At 38.8% G+C, this 19,665-nt stretch overlaps 1 protein-coding gene across 6 annotated transcripts in view; it reads left to right on the top strand.

The window, feature by feature from the left end:
- PTPRC (protein tyrosine phosphatase receptor type C) overlaps window positions 1-19,665 on the top strand; it is a 71,133-nt gene that overhangs the window by 28,295 nt on the left and 23,173 nt on the right. For 2 of the 6 annotated variants that reach the window (XM_032696630.1, XM_032696629.1), the window contains 6 exons: window positions 15,143-15,169; window positions 15,612-15,749; window positions 16,530-16,616; window positions 17,984-18,013; window positions 18,852-19,067; window positions 19,545-19,646. In XM_032696630.1, coding sequence (XP_032552521.1) covers window positions 15,143-15,169; window positions 15,612-15,749; window positions 16,530-16,616; window positions 17,984-18,013; window positions 18,852-19,067; window positions 19,545-19,646 — 600 coding nt within the window. The remainder of the gene's footprint in view (window positions 1-15,142; window positions 15,170-15,611; window positions 15,750-16,529; window positions 16,617-17,983; window positions 18,014-18,851; window positions 19,068-19,544; window positions 19,647-19,665) is intronic. The other 4 variants (XM_032696634.1, XM_032696635.1, XM_032696632.1 and 1 more) reach the window with 3 other exon arrangements.

Here is a 19,665-nt window from a genome sequence, read left to right as displayed (position 1 = left end):
ATTTTAATTAAGCTTTCTAGTTTACCTGAAGTCAAACATTATTATCCCATTGAAATCTGGTCAAGACTAGGAAGATAAACTTAGTGCCATGGTCATATGTCACAGGCTTGCTGGGCAAGCAAACCTAAATTACTGTCTCTGTAGAAGACTGCACTGATCTTTTCATCTTATCTCCTCTGAATTTCAGAATTTCTGATCAAGTTAGCAGAGAGATAGCAAGCTGTCAAGGCAACCCTAAACAGGCAATCTAGATGGCAATTCTGAAGCAGCTCTAAGTTCCTAGTGAAACCCCGACGTAAGAACAGGTCACTGTTTAGGCTGTGGAGACTGAACACATCTTTTACATGGAGATATTTGTGATGTGGAGGCATCACCACAGTCGTGGGCCAGTTTCCTGGAGTGTGACATAAGCAGGTGCATGATGGTGAGATAATGAAGGGCCAGGTAGAAAGGGACCAGCCCCCTGAACACGGGACCACTGCAGTTTAGAGGTAATCTGTGGAAGCTGCTTCAGAAGGAGGGAATCAGGAGCTTCTAAGCATTGGATGGTAGAGGGGGCAGGAGGCATAAAAAAAGAAACCAAAAAGTAACCAGTCACAGATGGTTTTTGCAATTTTAGGCTTCCCAGCAAAGAATATAGTGTTGCTGGGTGGTGGACGTGCAGAGGAGCCCTGCAGGACCTGCAGCTATCCCCAATCCCCACTCCGAGCCCATTCATCCATCAGCACTGCTTCACAAGCTGTTGTCAGTGTCAGCATTAACACAGAGCCTGGGAAAGGAACACATGAAGGCATTTTGTTGGTCAAACTTACTGCTAAAGGCCAAACACATTTAGCAGGTATTTTTACTTTTAAGGGTTCAAATAATTCTTTTGCCTCTTCCTACTGAGGTGGAGGATTGCAGTGGCTTTTATCTTCTTTGTGTGGTGTCTCTGTACCTCTGCCAAACTTGTGTATGAAGAGTGAGCAAAACTTCAAGCTGACTAATGGGTAAACACCAGTGTTGATCTCTCAGCTTTGTCCCCTAAGATCTGAAGTCAGAAATTTAACATGAGAACCCTCCCATGATTAAGGTACTCAAATCTAAACTGCAGTTGATTTAAACTGAAATAGGAGTTTGACCAAATGCCTGACTAACTGTAATGACTCATAGTCAAAAAGGACATGACTACATGGTACAGCAAAGCAAGACAGAGAGGCCCCTGAACAAGCAGTAACACAAGGGGCAGAAGCAGGATTTTTACAACCACATTTGAGAGTGTATTGCCAAAGCTCATTAGTGTTGATGCGATAAAAGATAACTTTCATTAGCAACTGCCAGTAAGTTAAAACTGAAAGACAAATCAAGCTTGGCAATTAAGCCATTTTAGCATTGTGTACCTTTGCACAAGTAAAAGCACCTGCACTCCTGGCTGGAGAGCAAATGCTCTGGCAAGAGGCCCACATTCCTCATGTAATGTAAACTCTTGTTCACAGGAAAAAAAGGCATGGTAAAATGTATGGCAACTGTTCTAATTTGAGAAGTACCCTGTGATACCAAGCGCAGTGGGATCCCACTCAGCCATCAGCCACTCATCTCAGAAGTTCCATTTCCATTCATCAGAGAACTGTGTTCCTCTGGAGCAGCTGTCTGCCCCATATATGCGCCAAAATATATTGACAGCCTTTAATTCAATTTTCTTTTACATTATCTGCTGTGGCCCTGGAGGATTGGCTATTCATCCTCTAACAGAAACACATTATATCCTTGGTATGGAGTTCCATTCCCTCATCACTGCATTCCTTATTTTCTTGGAAGTTTAATAATATTTGGAAACATTTTCTTTGTCCTTGTCAACCTAAAGAAGACTTTATCCTGTCATCACTACAGATGCCATTGGTCTATCCTTAATTTCTTTGGGTCTTTGCTATGTAAATGTACATAAAGAATATAATTTATTTCCAAAAGGAAAGAAAGATCCCATTGTGTTAACAATGCAGAATTGACTGGGTTTGTAGCAGACATTATGGGCAGAGCATCATGCATTCTTGACCATGGATTTTCCCACAATTTCTTACAAAACAATCTTGTGCAGAAAAATGGAAATCCAGAAGCTAAGAATTTTACTTTTTTATAGATTTTTCAGAGTTTCTAGATGTGAGGTTATTCTTGATAATCCTAACTAAAATGCTGCAGCTCGTTTGTCTTTCAGTATAGTAGTTTCAATTGCCTTGGGCACTGTTGGGCACCATTATAAATTGTCTTTCATAATTTTAACATGAATTAAACTGCCTTGAAAGTTTCAGTTTGCGGCATCAAGTATTACCAAAACAGACAAATTGACAAAGAGTTTGGGTGTGGGTTCTGTAGATTGTGCAGGTTATTGATCATAGTTCAGTTTATCCAAGTACTAACAGTATACACATTGGTTCAGAGGAGCCCGTGAAAATCCAGGTAATTCCATGCTGGAGTTGGTCTATGTGCCGCAAATGAAGGTACAGAAAAAGCTCTTTGCCTTCCTGAGCCAGCAGAACTGAAGGTTGAATTAAGCACTGTCAGTCCCCACTTCCTATTTGTGTTTGTTGCTGGGGGGTTATTGGAGTTCTTATGTGCTTATGTGTTACCTGCTAACATGCCAGACTCTGTAGCAGTCTATATTCACGTCATCTTTATTCAAACTGTGGGCTTAATTCTTACTGAAGTCAACAATGAATTTGTGTGCAGAAGTACTTTCTTGAACAACTACCAAAACTTTTTCTCTTTTGTAGTTTTTTCATATTAGCAAATTTGTGGGGTATGCTTATGAAATGCTAAATAATACTTGATAAATAATGTCTTCAAGTGCCTTAATCCACACAACTGAGAAATTTCGTACGTATTTCCTTAGTTAAAAATGAAAGAGCAGTTACTTTTACGAGGTCGTGTGGTCATATATTCATTAGGATTTCAACCAAATGCTGTAAAATGTAGGCTTTGAGAGAGACAAATCTTACCCACATTTGCACATTCTGTGTCTCTCTGCTTCAGCTTTTCCATCTGTCCTCCCAGAAGACAGTACACATGCTACTTCCAAACTGCTCCATCTCTGTGTATGTGTGTATACAAACTGATACTTTTTTTACAGATCAAATTGGGTTTCTGACCTCCCACTTCCAAGTAGTAGTTGTTCTTGTTATTGTCATAAGATGTGTAATGCTACTATATACATATTTCCTATTATTAGACATCAGAAATGTTTACAGGTCTGTGGAATTTCCTGCTTGTGCATAGCTGTGCCTATATAAAGAGTGTAAAATTATTTGGAGCATGAAATTCAATGTTCTCTTAACTTTGGCCTCAGGGCTTTCCCTGGGTCCCTAAACATTGAAAGGTCCATAAAATTCTTTTCCTACATAAATTCTTATCTCGCATCTTTATCTAGTATCTTTGATTCTACTTTTCTTTCCCAGACCGTCACTTAATATTTTTAAAATAAAAAATTATAATGAGAAAAGTAAACTATTTATGAAATGCTAATGAAAATTGCTTGCCACATACAAAAGATGGAAGCATAGACTGTTTATGTTCTTTTTGCCTTGAATTATTTCAAGTAGTACAGAAATTAGTCTTGTTCAAATCCCAAGAAACATGAGCTTTAGATTTCACAGGTTCTTTGCTGGAATATGGGGCACCACAATCCCTGTGAGCAGAGTAGAGTCCTTCCATTCCAAGTCTTTATTTTCATTTCCTAAAACATTCAGCATACTCTATCTTTTAGGAAAGAACAGTCAGCACAGGATTTAAAGCAAAATCAGTTGAACTGTGTTCACCTCTTTTTGCTTATGATTATCAGATGGTTTGTTAGTTAAAGCTGGAGCTCACACCTCATGTTTGTTATAATGAAAATAGCAAATAGAGAAAGAGAAAAAAAGAACTCATTTAAAACACAGTGAACGACCCAGAGTTGGGCACCAAAATTGCTGATCTGATTTCAAAAGAAACATAAAAAAGGAATGGGGTTCAAGAAATCACTTTCACTTAACATTTTTTATTGAATTCAGGAGGAATTGTGTGTACTCAGCTCTCTTCTGAAATCTGTTCATCATTGCTTCTGACGCGACATGAAGTACAGGCCCCTTCTTGATAGTGCCGGCTCAACTTCCCTGAAGGGACAGAGCTCAGGTTTTGCAAAGATTTGGAGATAGTGGGAGGCTTTGGTTTGTGTGTGCATAGCCCTCTGGGGAGCTCCAGTTCTAGGAGTTTCTCTCATTGTAGCCCTATGACTGTTCCTGGTTATGCAATCAGACAGATGTGAGCATATTTCTTTGTGTCACTTTCAGATCCCTTGTCTGCAAACTTCATAATTTTAAATGGATTTCTAATTGCAATATGCCACTATCTCCACTTTGCATGGGATGTTACACAGGCACAGAAAAGAAGGGTACATCCAACCACTCATGCAGTACGTAACTAAAAAGTGGAATCCCTGAGTAGGACTTGGTCACAGTCCCAGCTTTTCTCATTCTGGCTGAGTACCAGAAATTTTGATTAAATAATTGTAATTTCTGCTTTTCAATGAAAAATGATTGATAAGTTTAAACAGACAGTTTTCTAGAAGATAATTATATGCTTCACTGAATGATTTACTTTTCAAATGATTTTTGAATTAGTAATGGTGGTAGAATCTGACTCTTACATGATGCTTCATGTCAACATTTTGTATGTATATATTACCCCATTTTAAATATTACTGCATTTTAAATTGTACCCTAGCAAGCATGCAATTGATTTAGCTGTTGGTCAGTGAATACTGTTTGTCACAATATTTTATGAATAGCAAAAATGTTTTTCAGTAGCATATTTGATGAAGGATATTCAGTTCTGATCATGTTTGGCCTGAATGTCTGGAGGAAAATAAAAAAAAAGTGAGGATAGTAGCCAAGTAAAATCACTCTCCCTTGAAACAAAGAGAGTTTGCTGGGTGCAACTGGCAGCCCCGGGAGGGCAAGGAAGCTGCCCAGCAGGCAGAGTTGGTATGGGAACAGTTCTCCACTGAGCTGTGTGATTTTTTTCCCTCTGTACTCTCTATCCTTTCAAGAAACAGAAGCTAGTTGTCTATCAGCCAGTGCTGGTTAGGATCTTCTCTTCATGCTGGAAGAAATCTGGGTCATAGGAGATGACTGAGACTAGCAGGATAGTTTAGAGCATTGCTGCTTGGAGATGTGAGGCTGGGACTTCAGCTCAGGGAGCAAAGGGACTGCTGAGGGTCCTGTTAAGCTCGGAGCAAGAAGTTGTAGAAATAAAAATGACAGATCACTGGAAAAGGAAATTTTTGTGCCACATCTTTATTCTGATTTGTACCTTTCTGTGGCAGTTAAGAATCTTTCAAAGGCTGGGGCTGTGCAGGCAGAGTAACTGAGCACAGTAAAACCCAGCACTGTGCGCTGGAGGTACAGAGCAATGGCACATGCATTACTCTGCTATGGAATAAAGCAGCTAGTTTTCTCTAACCAGTTTTCTTTAACCCTGAACTGAACAATCATCATAGAATTCAATTAAAACTTAAATTTGTGAGTAGATAAAGTCAGATCCTCACTCAGATCTTAACTCTGACTCCAGTGTGCTCATTTGAACCTGTTCTCATCAAAGACAGCAGCTGACTCCAGCCCTAGCATTTGACTCTGTTACGGAGTTGCTTCAGTAGCACCAAATGTCACTGCACTCCTCAGAGCAACGCTCCTTTGAGCCATTTGCCGTCTTCTAGGAGTATCAGAAATTTTATATTCACAGCACTGTCTGAAAAGTATCATTTTTGCAGCAGTACTGAATTAGTGGGAGCTTCACCTTTGTGAGCAGAACTGTGGGAACAGTGCACTGCTGAGGGTCTTGATAGTCAGGGGCTGTCAGAGCAGCCCTCAGGAAGACCCCACTACCCCTTTGCAGCAACACTGAGTGTTGCTCTCTGATGGGTTGTTGCTCTGTCATTCATCACACTCTGGTGCTGCTGGAATGAGACTGTTTGCCAGCACTCAGCCACGCTTGCCCTGCCCTCAGCCCTCGGCCAAGGTGAAGCCATGGCACTGTTGTGGTACATTTATATGTCCTTTATCGTTAAAAAATATGTAATACATAGCAATCAAAGAAGTTTTTAGAGGCTATTAAAAGGATGGATTTATGAATTTGCACAGCACTAGAATGTTGTTTGGGGATCCTGTTTGTAGAATAGGCTTTTTTGCTTGGTTGTTTTTGTTTTAATCTTTATTTATAACATTGGAAATGTTTCTTTCCTTTTTTCCAATTTGTCTGACTCAAACATTGAAGAATACTGATAATTCCTCATTATAAATAATATGAAATGAAGATAAGAAACCTGACCTTGAAATTCAGACTTTCATCTAAAACTTTTACTGGCTCAGAATGCAATGTGTATCTAAGGTTACCAGGAAAAAAAAAAAAAAAGCTTAAATGAAATGTTAAAGTGCCTTTTCAGAGCCTATGTGTTTTCTTTCCATTTTTAATTGTGTTTTGATCCCATTTTGTAGGACAGCTAAGTATTTGCAAATCCAGGTGATGTCAATTGGAGATAGAGATGTTCAGAGCAGCTGAATATCAACTGTTTACCCTCCTCCCTTAGCTCCTCCAGGCCAGTTAGCTATTTTTGTTTGGGTTTTTAACATAGCAGAGGATCAGAGAAAAATACTGTTACTAAAAGGAATAACTCACAGGCAGATGTCATTTCTTGAAAGAAATGTTCTTTTCTTTTTAAAAAGCACTGGCTGAATCTTTTTGAAAATCACTGATTAGAGTCCTCACTGACATAATGCTCCCAGTAAGCACAGAGCTGTTGATGCAAAGACTTCATGCTAATAGGTCTCTAGCAAACAGAAGATATTTCTGGTTTCAGCAGGCTTTATGTTGTCAGCTTTATGTTGATCCTAGAATCATAGACTCATAGAAAGGAATTGGGTTGGAAGGAACCTTAAAGATCATCTAGTTCCATCCCTCACTCTTGATACAGTACTAAACTGTTTATGGTTTGAAGTTTGAGCTGATTAAAGGTAATTTGGAGAGATATTTTCAAGTTGTTTCTGTTTTTTAGAGCAAGGGACCCATTTTCTATTGCTGGCAAAATTACATAAAAAGCAATATGCAGCCAGGAAGATCTACAAAATCAGATAATGCTTTAATCTTGAAAGAGCTCAAAGATATCTGCCTCTGAGATGCAGAGAAGCAAGTCAGACATTTAAATAAGCCATGGTCCGATGAAAAATTCTGAGATGAAGAAATTTACCCCTACCTCACACTCACTTTATCACAGTCATTTCTCAGCTGTAGCCTCTTTTTCTGATCAAAACTCTGGAGAACTGAGCTGCCTTCAGCTGTCCTCCATAGCTCCCCAGGACTAATGGAGTTGGTAATTGCAAAAACATGGGAGCAGGAATTGCGAGGACAACGTAATAGTTGTAAGTTCTCTCCTCCTTCTGCTTGCCATAAACAATATCCATTCAGCAAATCTAGAAGCAGCCTGTCTGTATAACTAAGAAGAACACTGTGGAGCAAGTGTTTCTTTCTGCTCATGGTAGATGTGGGAAAGGAAGATCAAGGAAGGTACATCAGAGCTAGAAAAATCATGACTAAGGTTATGAGCAGACAAGTTTAGCATGGTAACAGCGTGGATCTGGCTCATGACTTCGTGTGTGTACAAATATTAAAAATATATAAAGGGCAAAGCAAATATTAACACATTTATATATTCTTTTATGTGGAGCACAAAATTGCCGGGCAAACATCACATTCCTCATGTACAGGTGTTTCTTAATGACTGGGGATAGAGCCAGTGTTTCATATTGGAAGTAATTGTTACATCAGGACTTGATATTCTCCTCTCTTGCAGACAATTTGCATGGTGACAAGTATTCCCTGCAAAGCAGCCTGGACTTTATCCCAAAGATTCCCCCCCCTCCCCCGGCACCATATTAATGAACTTGTACAACTAAAAATAATTACACATGCAAATGTGGTGAAAAGGAGGTTAATAGGGAAATTTCATGAGTGCACTAGAGAAGTGGTTTAGCACTAAGATAAGTCTGATTGCTTGAGCATGTGGGTGCTATGGTAACTCAGTTTCACCATTTGGAAGCACTTAAGCTCTAAACCGCAGTGAGCTGCACCCTCTTCCTTTTGAGTAGGGTTCTGTATAAGAAAGGCAGAAGTAAAGCAGCATGAGAGAAACCACAGAGCAGCAAAGGTGTCGTTAGCTATAGTTCTACAAGTGGATTACTGCAGTTAAAGTCGTCCTGTGAAGACTGAGGATGTCATTTAAAGTATAGTGCAATTGATAGGAAAGCCTTCCTTCTGCCTGCTAAATACACAATATTCCTGCACGTTTATTTTAGATTTGCAAGAACTGTGTACATGGGAGAAAGGACTTAATTTGCTGCTTTTGGGGCTTGTTCTACTTCAGGTTTATGGTTTTGAGAAATTCTACGTATCGTTGGTGATAACTGTTGCTTCCATGAAGTAAATATTCCGTGATGGAAATGTCTATTTTGGTCTGTGTTTTTATTTTTCTCTGGAAAAATTAAACTCTTCTGTTTATTTGGCATAATCAGAACCAGAAAACTACTTTTTGTAAGTGACCAGAAATATTTCATTTGATTTCAGTTTAGTTGAGAAAAAAAATTATTTCAGGATTTTTCTTGTGTTTTTTTGTCACCCTTTTCTTAAGACAGGCTCAGTATGTTAGCAGAAGTTATACCTGGTATTAATTTGTTTTAGCTGATGAATGCTGACAAACTTTGATGTTTGTATTTCCTCCTCTCTCCTGAGCTTGCAGCGTTATGTTCCTCCTTGTATCTGTCAGCTATAAATTCTTAATTCCATCTCTTTCTTCTGGCTGCTGCCCTTGTACTTGATTGCTGGTTAATTTGAATTTTTCGCCTTCTCCATTGCTGTAAATGCTGATTAACACTTATAGGCGACTCTGAAATAGAGAAGGATAGAGATAACTCCAGTCCTGGAAGGTGGGCAGCAAGGAGAGGGTCATAGAGCATGCATAGAGCATGAATTTCGGAGGTCAGTTTTCACAAAAACCATAATATCACATTAGCTGTAGTGTAGGCCTGCACTTATTCCTGAGCTGTGCTCTGCAGGATGAGCCAAGGCTTCCTCAGTGCAAATCAGGTCTGAGCCCTGGCAGGTATCTTGGGAACAATAAGGCCTTTGACTCCCCAGACACATGTTTTAACCAAAGATTAAAGGTGGTAGGAAAGAATGTCAGGATCAGGCTCTGAGGCAACAGTGCAGTGTGTTAAGGAGTTGCTGTGGGAGGCAATTATTAATGAACTTGTACAAAAGGAAATGTTTTGAGAAATCAAATGGAAACTATTTTAATTATCATTGTGAAGAGTCAGAATGGATGTTACATCCTGGTGCCAAAAGGAAACAATTGGCATTTCTCAATCAGATCATTTTTGAGTTTTGTTAAATTAAAATTTACTGTTCCAAGATTATATCTTTAATTTCTGGTGAAAATAAATATTGTAAATATTGCCTGTGGGAAAGATAATATTTATTTAGTTCTAATTCCTATGATTGCTGTAGGGCTATGAAGACTTTTACCAATTAGATTACGGATAACTTCGAAGTGATTTGATGGCTGCATATTCAATGATCGCAAGAGTGGGGTTTTTTTAGGGCTCTCCCAGTTACATGAGAAAATTCTACACTGTAAACTCAAATGAGTAGTTTATTTTTTTGACTCAGAGCACGCAAAATTTCACATATTTTTAATATGAATTTTATATGGCATTTTTAAAATTTTCAAAAAGCAGCATTTTGTCCAGAAACTGGGAACAGATTTGGGTTCCCCCTGCCCCCTCTGCCCCGAGACAGTGATAAAAGAATAAAGTGTAATTCTGCAGTCTGTGATTATGAAAGCACTTCAGCACACGTGATCCCACATATAAAATTTGAGGGGTCCTCTGTGGTGTAGAATTACTCAGATGTTGAAGTGTTTGCTAATCTATTCTTAGGTCTGCCCAGATTTGTTTATAAAGTAGCAATGGATCCCTTTGTTTTGTATTTGCAGCAAAAAGAAGCAGTAACATCTCTGGCCCTGATGCTCATTTACTTTAACGTCTCTTTAGCTGGTTCTGGCAGCACAAGGGAGCCTTAAAGTAGGTGTGAATTACATCCTATCCCACTTGAAGTTTAAAAATAAATCAAAGAAGGGCAGCTGGCAGCAGTTTGTAAGGCTCCTTGCCTTACTCACCCCTTCACCTCCCACCAGGAACTGCTCTTTTTTTGCGATTTAGTGTTGGCTTGCAGTGGAGCTGCAGTGTCTGTGCTGTTTGCTAGAAGACCCCCTCAAAGAGCTTTACTCCATCTGAGCAAGTAGACCACATCCTGTTGCGTTCTGTGCAGATGTGAAGAGCCCTGACCCCACTGAAACAGCACTGTTCAGCTGTAAAAAGAGGGAAGACAGAATCTGGACCTACACAAGCTGGTGGTGTAAAATGCTGCCTGGTGGGGGTTGCTGTGGTCTGTCCAATATGCCAAAGGCTGAAGAGATCCTGGGAAAAGGGCAGCAGCTCTGCAGAATCACTAAGCATTTTTCCTGGCAGCAAAACCCAGCTGCCAACTGTTTTACAGACACGAGGCTGAGAGGAAGGATTACTTCCTCTGCCCCCTCTCAGCTCTGGCAAAGACACGCGGAGTACAGCTGGATGTGAAGAGCCAGCTGGTATGGTACCACGCTAGATAAAACACCAAATGCACTGTTAGAAGAGGCATCCTCCTTTCCACACTTCTCTGTGCTGTGTGTACCAAGGAATGCAATCCTGAAGCAATCCTGTGCTCAGAGGGGACAGCCTGAGCTACCATCGTGCAAGCGCAGTCTCCTGCCCAGCCCAGTAGGAAATACAAAACTGGGTCCATTTTACTCACTGTGCAAATTAAGCAGCAGAATGGAATTAAAAGGCATGTTCCCTGTCATCAGCTAATGTATTTTTGCACCTATAAACATTATAACATTTTTAGGCTCTTAATGCCAATTCAACAGTATTTCCATCTTATCAGCTGGAGTTTGAGTTATTAATAATGTCACACACAGGAAATGTGTGCTGGCACTTCCTTCTCCTTGAGAAGATCAGACCCTGGACTTTCTCGAAATACAGTGTCTTTTAATACATTCTAGGGCCGAGTTGTATCCTGCTGAGTCGCTTGATCCTGCCAAGTGGAAAGCATTTTCCTGAGAGGGCAGCAACAAGTTGTCTCTTTATATGATTGGACTTATGTGTGACCACAGTTCAGTGCAGTGGGTACAGTCAGTACTGCAGAGGTGACGTAGCAGCTCCTGCACTCCCAAATATGACCCAGACAGCCTGCTGTCCCAGGGCTTTGAAGTGATAGACTTTTTTTTTTTTTTGGTGGCCTGGTTCCTTTCACAGTTATTCCATTTTCTCTTCTTGTTGAACATTGAAAGGTTTCTTCATAATGCAGTAGTCCCATGTTTCACTCACAGGGCCTGTGTGTCTTTGAGCTTTCAGTGGAGAGTGGTCAGCTCATTCATTTTTAGGTGTATTTTGTTGGCAGCCTGTCATTCCATCTAAAACCTCTCTTTCTTCCAGCAGCTGCATTCTGTCTGCCAACTGGTAGCCAGAGAGGAAAGGGAATGAAAGCCATTAGCCAGGTTCCCATCTGCCTGTGGGATGTGATGATTATAGCTTTTTCCAGGGCACCTGCTTACGGCCAGATCTGCTCAAACGTTACTGATGGGTTGCAAATCTTTCAGTCAAGTCAGCAGGAACCAACCGGTGGCCAAATCAGGAGGAGGGAAAGGGAAGTTTAGAAAAGTTCCTTCAGTAGTAGAAACTTTGTATATGCTCTAATTCTTCCACTTGGATTATCTACACATATTATTTTCAAAAGGTCTTATGGCTGGACGCAGTTTAAATTTTGAGAAAAGCATCCTGTTTAAACTCATACAAACTTGATTAGTTTGGTAATCATCAGGCTTTCATAGTGCACAGCATGTTTTTTGCAGGATTGGATATCCTTATTAAACTTAAAAAGATATTTTTAGATTGCAGCCTTCAACCTTCCAGAGTTATGTTTTAGAACATAAACATGAGCAGACAGTTTTGTCTTCGAGTTTAACTTTTTTAGCCCAGGGTTAGCTGAGACATATTTGTCTGTGCTGTGGGACATTTTTTAAAAATTAAATTAATTGTAGCAATATACCTTCTAATCTTGGAGTAGCAGAGTCTGCTGTATTGGGATCCTTCTTTATTTTCCTTCATTTTACCCAGTATCTCTCAATAAGGTTACACAGGGAAATGTATCTGCTTTGCGGCTGGAGAGGATTTTTTTAGTGTTCTGGTGCCACCTACTGAATTCTTTTCAACTGCATCCTATTCCATTGCTATAATAAAGCATGTCAGAGAATAGAATCACAGAAGAGCAGGAGACTTTTAAAATGCTTAGATGGACATAAAACTGCCATGAAATTCTGCTAAAAATGCCAGTGCTTAGTTGGAGGGGGGAAAAGGGCAATCTAGGACTATTCCAAACTGTTTTAAGACCCTGGTCTGACCAAGGCAGGTGGCCTAAATGATCTCTTGAGGTCACTTCTAACCTCGAGTTCCATGATTATGTGTAACATTTAGCATCTGTCACTGTGAGTGAGCAATAAACCTCACACTAAATTTAAGCTAGTAGCATTAATCTTAACTTTACAAGGGAGAGGATGGAGAGAATTACTTTCACAGGAATCTTAAGGAAGTGAATGAGGCATCCAGAAACAACACTGTGACAAGCTTATGAGCCCACTGCTTGGAAGAGGGAACTTCGATGTATGTGTATTTTTGTCTCCATTATGTTTGCATCAGAGATCAGTAAATAGCTCAAAAAGTATTTCTGAATGTTTCACTAATCTCTGAGCAGAGTTTAATTTAGGACTTTTTCTGCAACTTCTTATATTCTGTTCTTGGAAAAGTTTTTTAAGTGAAAGTTGATCTGTGTAGATGCTCATAGAAAGTTAATTTTTGGCTTGAGATATATTTGATGTGCTGAACCAGAGTAAGATTTGGGAAGGAGGGGGAATAATTGATTCTTCAACTTTGAAAACAGACAAATCCCATTATAGAATTTAGAGTTAACAATTGCCAGTTTTCAAACAGTGAATTTTAGAAAAAAAAGGGAAAATGCCTTGAAAATTAATTGCCCAGAAGAAATATGAATTTATATAAATGCTAGCTTTTAAAAGGTTCCTTGGCATTTTAATATATATAGTTAGATTATGCAATTGTTGTAAAGAAATGTTCCAGACGGGAGATTTCAAATGCTGAAGGTACGCTGATAGTTCAAAAGATTGGCTACGTTTTTGTTTCTTATCTGTAACATCTCTCATGTTAGGAGATCTGCTAACATTTTGTAGCTTTGAAAAGTATGTGTGGTCTTTGTTTCAATAGAGAATATATGGAGAATGAATTTGCATACTAGACCTGCTAATACAGTGGCTTTTAAACCCACGTTATTCAGTCTGTTGTCTGTCTACTGCTTCTTTAGATATTATACTCTTACAATTAAGAGCAATTTTATTTTGACAGTTTCATGTGATTCCAGGCAAAACGTAGGCAGACCATGTCCTCATGTCATGGATCAAATTTTAGGCAACACCTCTCCCCACTTCTGTAAAGAACGAAATAGCTGGCTCTGCATCACTGTTTTTAGCTGAGCTTCATTTGACTTCTGTTGCTACTTTTTCTGTAGGATATCAGGCTACCAGCTTTTTCCAAATCTTAACTTGTAGTAAGACGTCCTGACTAACGTGCAGTCCACAGGAAATTCAACTGCTCACTAGAAAAATATTTACAAGACATTAGGTTTTGTTTAGATTTGTACTCATATCATGGCTTATACACACTTCATGACAGTTCTGAGCACAAAGAAATCACTCACTGTCCGCAGGTGACTTTATCGTCACTGGTTGTGGGTTGTTTTAGTGGCTGTTGTTGGTCTTCTGAACTGTCCACACAGAGTGCACAATCCATGGTGGCTATTGAGCAGACTACACCTCTGCTGCTGCTTTTGGGTCAATAAGGAGAAAATCTTAGGATTTTCTAATATTGTGTTGATCTTCTGTGTCAGAGATGACATCAGACACACTTTTGATGCTGGCACATGAACAGGGCAACAGAACGTGTATCTTTCATAAGTATTGCAGTTTTTCACATAAACCTGATTTTTTGCTTTAAAGGTTGAAGGAGTTTATTTTCAGAAGAGTAGAGCTATAGCAGTTGTGAAGTGCCATGTAGGGAAGCTGAAGTAACAGAGAAATTATAAACAGGGAAGTACTCTCTGAAAAACACATGTGCCACAGGAAAAAAAAAAATCCAAAATACAAATATAGTGGGAAAGAACTAGTAGAAAAAGAGAGGAGAAAGGAAGAGAAAAACAGGTGACTGAAAGTTTATGGAACAGTCCCAGCAAAGAGTGTATGAACAAGTGAGTTTGTTCCTTGCTGAAAGCATAGCAGGCTGTGTTAAAAGGATGTGTCTGGAGGGAACTTTGAGGATGGATTTCAGGATTCTTGTGTCAAAGTGGAATTTTATAATCCCCAAAATTAGTAAAAGATTGTAGCCTTCCAGTACTTAAAGGGCTCTTATAAAAAAGAGGGAGAATGATTTATTGCGTGGACAGATAGTGATAGGACAAGGGAGAATGGTTTCAAACTAAAAGATGAAGGATTTAGATTAGATGTTAGGAGGAAATTCTTTACTATGAGGGTGCTGAGGCACTGGAACAGGTTGCCCAGAGAAATTGTGGATGCCCTGTTCCTGGAATTGTTTAAGAATAGGTTGGATGGGACCCTGAGCAACCTAATCTACTGTGTGGCTTCTCTGCCCATGGCAGGGGTGTTTGAACTAAGTGATCTTTTAAGATCTCTTCCAGCCCAGGCCATTCTGTGATTCTATGATTCTATGATTGTATGCTTGATATTTTAGGGGGTCTGGTTGTTGCTACATCCAATAAATATTACTTAAGAATGTGTAATTCCCTAGGGAAAGATCAGCTGATAGTTGGAAGGAAGGAATATGTCTTGTCATATTTTTGGCATATGACTATGTTTAATTCCTTGAAAGCTTAATTTACACTTTCTCTCTCTCTTTCTCTTTTTTAGGAGAAGATACAACAATGACCACACCTGGTAAGAAACCTCATTTACGTGGACAGAACTGCATTGAATTTTTTTTTTCCTGATAATTTCTTCATTCCTTTGCCCACACATGGTTACTTCCCAGGGTGTATAACGCATTTTCATTCACTTCATGAAATGAAATATGCCGTCTCGATAGGCAAGAATAACAGATAAGTCTGGTTTTGAGTAATGCATTTGAGTATATTTTAAAACACAGCATTTAGCATGAAGGAGGTGCAATCAGCACCGAAAAGGGTTATACTCATTGGATGTTCATCTGACACCTTTTGGATCCCTTAACACTTTAAGTGTTCGGTGTGCCTTTGCGTACTAACAAATTTCCAGTGTGCGAGTGCTCCAGCACTGTGCCCTGTGTTGTGGACAGCTCTGTGTTCCTCCTTGGCCGGGCAGACTCGAAGCATTAACGAAACTGCTGTCCCTCTCACCACAGGTGTCTCTCCTGCAGACAGCACATACTTGTCCACGCACGCAGGCTCCACCCCTGCCACGGAACTCAGCAATCCACCACACGACAGCACTGCTGCCCTCACCACACGCACTCCCATTGCCTCCGAGAGTCCTTCATCAGGTTTGCCGTCTTGCTTTAGGTGCCACTCCCTGCTCTCAGAATTGTAGGGGAAAACTTAGTTCAACATCAAGGTAGCCTTTTCCAGCTTATGGTTCAGCAGATAGAAATTGCTGAACTGCAATTTGGCACAGTGACAATACCAGGATTATTTCCAGGATCTGGTATCTGAGGGCCAAGTATTGCAGTCATCACAGCAGTATCAAAATGCCAGCTGCTGTCCAGAAGGCTGCTGCCAATGCAAGAGCAATAGGAATGGGCCTGAAAAAGAATACAGAAACCTGTCTCTGGTTTATAAGCAGGGGGATAAATATTGAAATATAGTAAGTAATATAGTGAACAAGATGCATGATCTGGCAAATGAGCACTACGAGGGTTCTTGTTTCTGAAAGAACACAAGCACTATTCATAATTGTGTTTTACTGTAAGAATATAGCAAAGTGTTTTAGTTTTTCCCAGTTTACAAATTGTAACACCATTTTTTATGTTGACTCCATCGTGGATTATGCCTAAATAATGACAAAACAAAAATGGTTCTTGTACATCAGAAAATTCATTTGTAAGTGGTATACTCCTAAAAATTTGCTTCCTTTTTAAATACTAATTTTCTGTTTTATTTTCTATGCTGACATCACTTTTCTTTCAGCACTCTTCTCCAAGTTACAAAAATTCCCTATGAAAAAAGGCGGGGAAGGGCTGTGGTATAAGACATTTCTGATGACATAGCCATATGAAAGAATGAATTTCACTTTTAATGCTGATATGTTGTTTGTTTCCTTACAGATGATTACAATTCAACATCCTTGCACAGCACCACCTCACCAGTCAGCACGCCAGCAAACACTGGGATCACCCCCACTCACACAATAGGTGACAAACTTTGCACGCAGTTACCACAACTATGATGCTTGAAACACAGAAAATGTGCTAGAATGAGTCGATTCATTTTGGATTTCTGTTAACAAACCTAAGCATATAAATTAGGCATACAGCTGCATTAAACTTAAGGGTGTTTTTAGGAATCTTATTAATAGTTAATGAGTAATATTAAAGATATCAGAGTTGCTACTTGTCAAGCGAGTGCAAAATAGAAATCATTTACACACAGTGGCACCTAGTAGGGGGGTAAATCTGTCAATTACTGTGTCAGTACTCCTCTTGTTATTCACAGAAATTTACCCAAGCAGCAAAAAAGTGTGAATACATCCACGATCTCTGTGCTTCTCTGTTTTCTGGTGGCTTCCCTTTTGTTTCACACAGCAGTAGTATTTTCTTGGGATCTAATGATGCAAGCACTTACACACATTATAATTGTGTTTGGGCTGTAAGGAATTACTCAGGTCAGTAAAATATGTGTGTGTGCTTGAGTAAAGTACATCCAGGAACTTGACTCTTACCATCATTTTTAACTGCCCTTCAAACAGCTGTAGGCTGCTGTCTGCTCTTTCGCAAACTGAGCTTAGCTTTTATTTGTGGGTGTTCTGCCCCTAACAATCTTGGTAACTCTACAATGGATCCTCTCAGTTTGCCCTCTCATGAGGGCCACTATTCAGCCAGGTGAGTCCCAGCCTGGGCGAGGCAAATCTAGGGCCTATCTTCTACAAAAAAAAATTAGATATCAGTCTCTTTTGGTAATATTTATACCGTAGGATATTTTAAGTCATTGTTTTCAGGCTGAAGATATTCTGTACAGATTTTCTAAATACCATAAAGCTCATAATTTCTTTTGGATACCTTAGTGTAACAATTATTGTAAAATGATCTGTACTGTTGTATAAATCTCTTTCCAAAGGTAAGAGTGGCAGTGCAAAAAGTAGGCAAATTTTGGTTCTTTAGTGACATTTTATACTGTTCAGTTACCCATTCCACAGCATATATATCCTGGAAAACTTCTATAGCTTATCATACTGCTATGAGAATGTGTGATTCTGGAATATTCTTGTATAACTTTGTATTCAGAAATATTAATAAAAACAGTTTGATTTCTAGTTCAGTGATGTCATTGGAAAATTGTGAAAGACACATGATCTCTGAAATAACTAGTTAAAAAAATGGGGTTATGTATAGCTGATGATCTCTTTCCTATTTCAAATGCGAGAGGAGCGCTAAATAAGTTTGCTTGTGTTGAATATATTTAATGAAGAGTTTGGGACAGTATTGGTCACCCTTCTCCAGTGCTCTGTGGAAAAACACAAGCCTGGTAAGGTAGACCTTCATTTTGTTTTCTTTTCTTATAGGAACCACCGTGACAACTTCATTACCTTGTGGTAAGAATCAAACTTATTATCCCTCAGTCTTGAAATGTGACCAAATAGTAAAGTCAAATGCAGAAAATTGGTAAAGCTGATAAAGCAGTAAAAAAAAAAAAAAAGCAAAGAAAACAAAAAACTAATCAGTTAGCATCTCGGGTTATTTTATAAAATGTCTTCCAGTTCTGGAAGAAGTAGGAATAAAGTTATTAACAATTCTAGTCTTCTCACTTCCACTTACAGTTCTGTTGAATTGCCCTGCATTAAGCTGTTGATATCAGGGCTGCAGAACTGATCTACTTCGTCCCACTAGGCCCCGCTCTAGTTTTTCCCCATCATGTGATAATCACATGGTGCAAACTGCAATTCGTAAGTCCTGTAGAACTAAAGTTTAGGCATTGATATATCTCTCTTCAGAATGACAGGACTCTCTAATCAAGAATAGACTACAGCCATTATTTACTAGATGGTTCTGAAGTGCTTTGAATAGGAAAATGTGAAATATATGTCAAATGAAACAGTGTTTCAAAAACAAATGATCTAACATTTCAAAACAAAGTATTTCACTTTGATCTAACATTTTAAATGAAAGTAAATCTATTTCTGGAATGTATATATTTTTAATTTTTAGTTTCCTTAAATAGAGAATTATTGAAAAGAATATTTTACTAAGGAAATTTTCTGTTTTGACTAAACATTTTTCTTAAGTAAAATATAAATAAAAAACAAAAATAAAGAATGAGGAGCAGCTAATTTTCAGTATTTTCTGATTCTTAAAACACATGGGGGTGCCATAAAACATTTAATGCTTTTTTAAAAATTGTCAAAAAACCATTGTTTGCTATTTTTCTTTTAGGTGATGGTATCGATAGCAGCATAATTGAAGAATACAGCAATAACACCGCTGACATTGAGCTGAGAAATCTCACAATATCCAGAGAATATTTAATTGTGGAGGAAAACAAAAGAATAACTGCAGATTCCACCACCTATACAGTAAATCTTCAGAAATGCATGACATACACAGTTCAAGTTAAATCCTGTCCAGACAATTATCTTACTGTTCCACCAGGTAGATATACAAGGGATTTAGCAGGGGTTTTTTGGTGGTGTTTTTAGTTGGTTTTGTTTTCTGTTCTTTTTTTTGTCATTCAGCTTCCCTGGGTTTCAGCATGTTTTTGTCTCTTTTCAGAGAATCAGACAGAAGGTTTTCATACTTTGTGCTTGATTTGCAAGATATTTTGAAGTTGCACATTAAAACCCCTCAGTATTTTCTTAAAATATAATATAAAAAATGTAATTTTCTCATTGTTAAGGGAAGAGGGAACTTTAACTACCTTGACCATATGCAGTGTAGTAAGCAATAGCAAAACCAGCCACCACTTCAAAGCTGCTATTTACACTGGAAGTTAAATTCTTTGTATATTACCCTATGCCAATTGTTTCTTTATATTGCAGAACAAGTAAAAAAATATAAAAGAGCAAACTATTATTTAAAGAATCAATATAGCCGATGTCACAGTGATGTATAATATTAATTCTGTTTCAGTCAACAGTGAACCTTTTGTAGTTGAGAAAGAAAACAGCACATGTGCATTGTTATGTTGGAGTAGCTCACTCGCCTGTGCTGATGTGACTCCTGTCTGCACAGGTAAGTCACTTCTATTCAT

Source organism: Chiroxiphia lanceolata, chromosome 9 (genome assembly GCF_009829145.1).
Source record: "Chiroxiphia lanceolata isolate bChiLan1 chromosome 9, bChiLan1.pri, whole genome shotgun sequence".
Lineage (NCBI taxonomy): Eukaryota > Metazoa > Chordata > Aves > Passeriformes > Pipridae > Chiroxiphia > Chiroxiphia lanceolata.
Note: the sequence above shows the minus strand (reverse complement) of the source record. Positions and strands in the feature narration are given on the sequence as shown.